Source organism: Echinops telfairi, unplaced genomic scaffold (genome assembly GCF_000313985.2).
Source record: "Echinops telfairi isolate 266 unplaced genomic scaffold, ASM31398v2 ScPeMD7_9;HRSCAF=40, whole genome shotgun sequence".
Classification (NCBI taxonomy): Eukaryota; Metazoa; Chordata; class Mammalia; order Afrosoricida; family Tenrecidae; genus Echinops; species Echinops telfairi.
Window position 1 is genome coordinate 1,318,918 of NW_022103906.1, and position 1,895 is coordinate 1,320,812.

Sequence of the window (1,895 nt, forward strand, 5' to 3'; positions counted from 1 at the left end):
ATTAAAGACATAGTAAATGGTGAACCCAAACTATAGAATAATTTTGGAGGTCACCTGTTCAGGGCTTCTCTAAATTGTTATTATTCCATATCAAACCTCAAGACCAAACCCATTGCTTTTAGGCAATTCTGTTTCATAGCTTCACTCTGCAATGCCCCTGGGGCAGTAAGGATTTAGGAAAGCAGGTAACCTCCTATTGCTTTTGCAGAGTGGCTGGTGGGTGTGACCTGGGTGCAGTTAGTGCACAAAGCCCAGCCCAGGGCACTGATTAGAAAAAGGAGCCACTTTTGACATGCAAAGGCTATTTTTCTGCTTAACAAGACCAGCCTTAGAAAGCACCAAGAAAGCTGGGCTCTAGCTTCTACCAGGCACCCTATGCTATCAACCTACTGCAAGAAAGGAAAACAAAATCCATTTAACTTGAGATAGAGCTCTGTCTTTACTTTTTTTTTCTTTTCTTTTTCATCAAATAGACCGCAGTCTCATTTTCAGAAACACTTTCGAACGACGAGGCTGTCTGGGCAATTTAGGTTCAAGGCTCATAGGGATGAAAGCCCACAGCGCTTCTCTGAGTGCCGATGCCTTCGCAAGTGTGCAAAATCATTGACTTAATGCTTTCAGCCTATGCTCCTGCTGATTCATCACCAGCACCCCACCCCTCGCCTCCCCTCATGCTCCCCTAGTGCGCCTGCTTTCTCTACTGGTATGCAAGACACATCTTCCAAAATTAGGTCATATCCAGGAAGGGTTTTTCTGTTCCTGCGGCTGCTGTGCTGCACTTACACAATAAGCATGTAACCCCAACATGTCAGTGCGGTCCCGGCATTCTGTTGAACAAAATAGACATAAACTGGACTTCAATTTGTCTGGCAGATATTTGTAATCTCTTATCTAAATGTTGGAAAGAATGGAACTTTGGAAATACTTTTACTCTTAGCTATTAGCATATCTGTGTTTGTCTACTGGCCCCTTGAAGCCTGGGTTTTCCAGTAATCTTGGTTACAGTAAAAACATGAGTCGTAGAACTGGGAATTTATGACTTTCCCCGAGCCCGCTGGCACCAGGCTGCTCTTTCTTGTGAGTCCTGGCACCTCTGCCCTGCACAAGGCCAGGCAGTGATGTCTTCAAAACTAGAATCCAAGTCCTTGCTGGCTTTCTGGGTCCATTCTGCTCATCAATATGCAATGCATTTTCTTTCCCTGTCTGTCTCTTTTTCCTTGTAATAAAGGTATGTGCTCAAGCAGAAACGTCGAGCATAGAACAATCAAAAGTTTTCAAGCACATTGGCATCCTTTTAAGAATCCCAAGTACTTGTGGCATAGACAGGGGACTTTTCTGGGACCCTCCTCCTTCCCGGAAATGCCACCGTCCACGCACTGAGCTCCGGAGATTCCCATGACCAAGGAAGAGGCAAGCGAGACCTGTCGCTGAACAAACACTTTCCGTTCCAGCCTCCTTGGCCCCGTGGGATGGCCTAACCCAATGCCGTGACCCCCCGAATGCCCGCCCCCCCTTGCTCCGATGCGCTGCCAGCTCAGCGGCCAGTCCAGCAGGCGGGCACCCTGCTCCGCGGCGATTGGCTGGCGCGCTCCGGGAGGCTGGTTTGACTGGAAGGTAAAGAAGCTGGCTGGCGGCGCCAGCAGAGCGCGGAGGAGCCAGTGGCTGACTGGGCTCGGACACCGGCCGGGGATTCGCCAATTAGCGGGGCCTCCGGAGTTCACCCCAACTCGGGACCCGACGCTGGGGGCACGAGGGCGCGAGTCGCCAATCCGCGCGAGCCGGAAGCTGGCAGCCGGTACCCCGGGCACTTCGACGTGTGGGACTCCAGCTCCACGGCGATGCCCGCGGGGGTCGCACCCCGCCTCGGGGTGCAAGACCTGTCGCCCGTCGACGCG

At 51.5% G+C, this 1,895-nt stretch overlaps 1 protein-coding gene across 1 annotated transcript in view; it reads left to right on the forward strand.

The window, feature by feature from the left end:
- Window positions 1-1,521: 1,521 nt before the first annotated feature.
- The window catches only part of FAM110C (family with sequence similarity 110 member C), a 7,601-nt gene continuing 7,227 nt past the window's right edge, over window positions 1,522-1,895 (forward strand). The window contains exon 1 of the mRNA XM_004707751.2: window positions 1,522-1,795. Coding sequence (XP_004707808.1) covers window positions 1,522-1,795 — 274 coding nt within the window. The remainder of the gene's footprint in view (window positions 1,796-1,895) is intronic.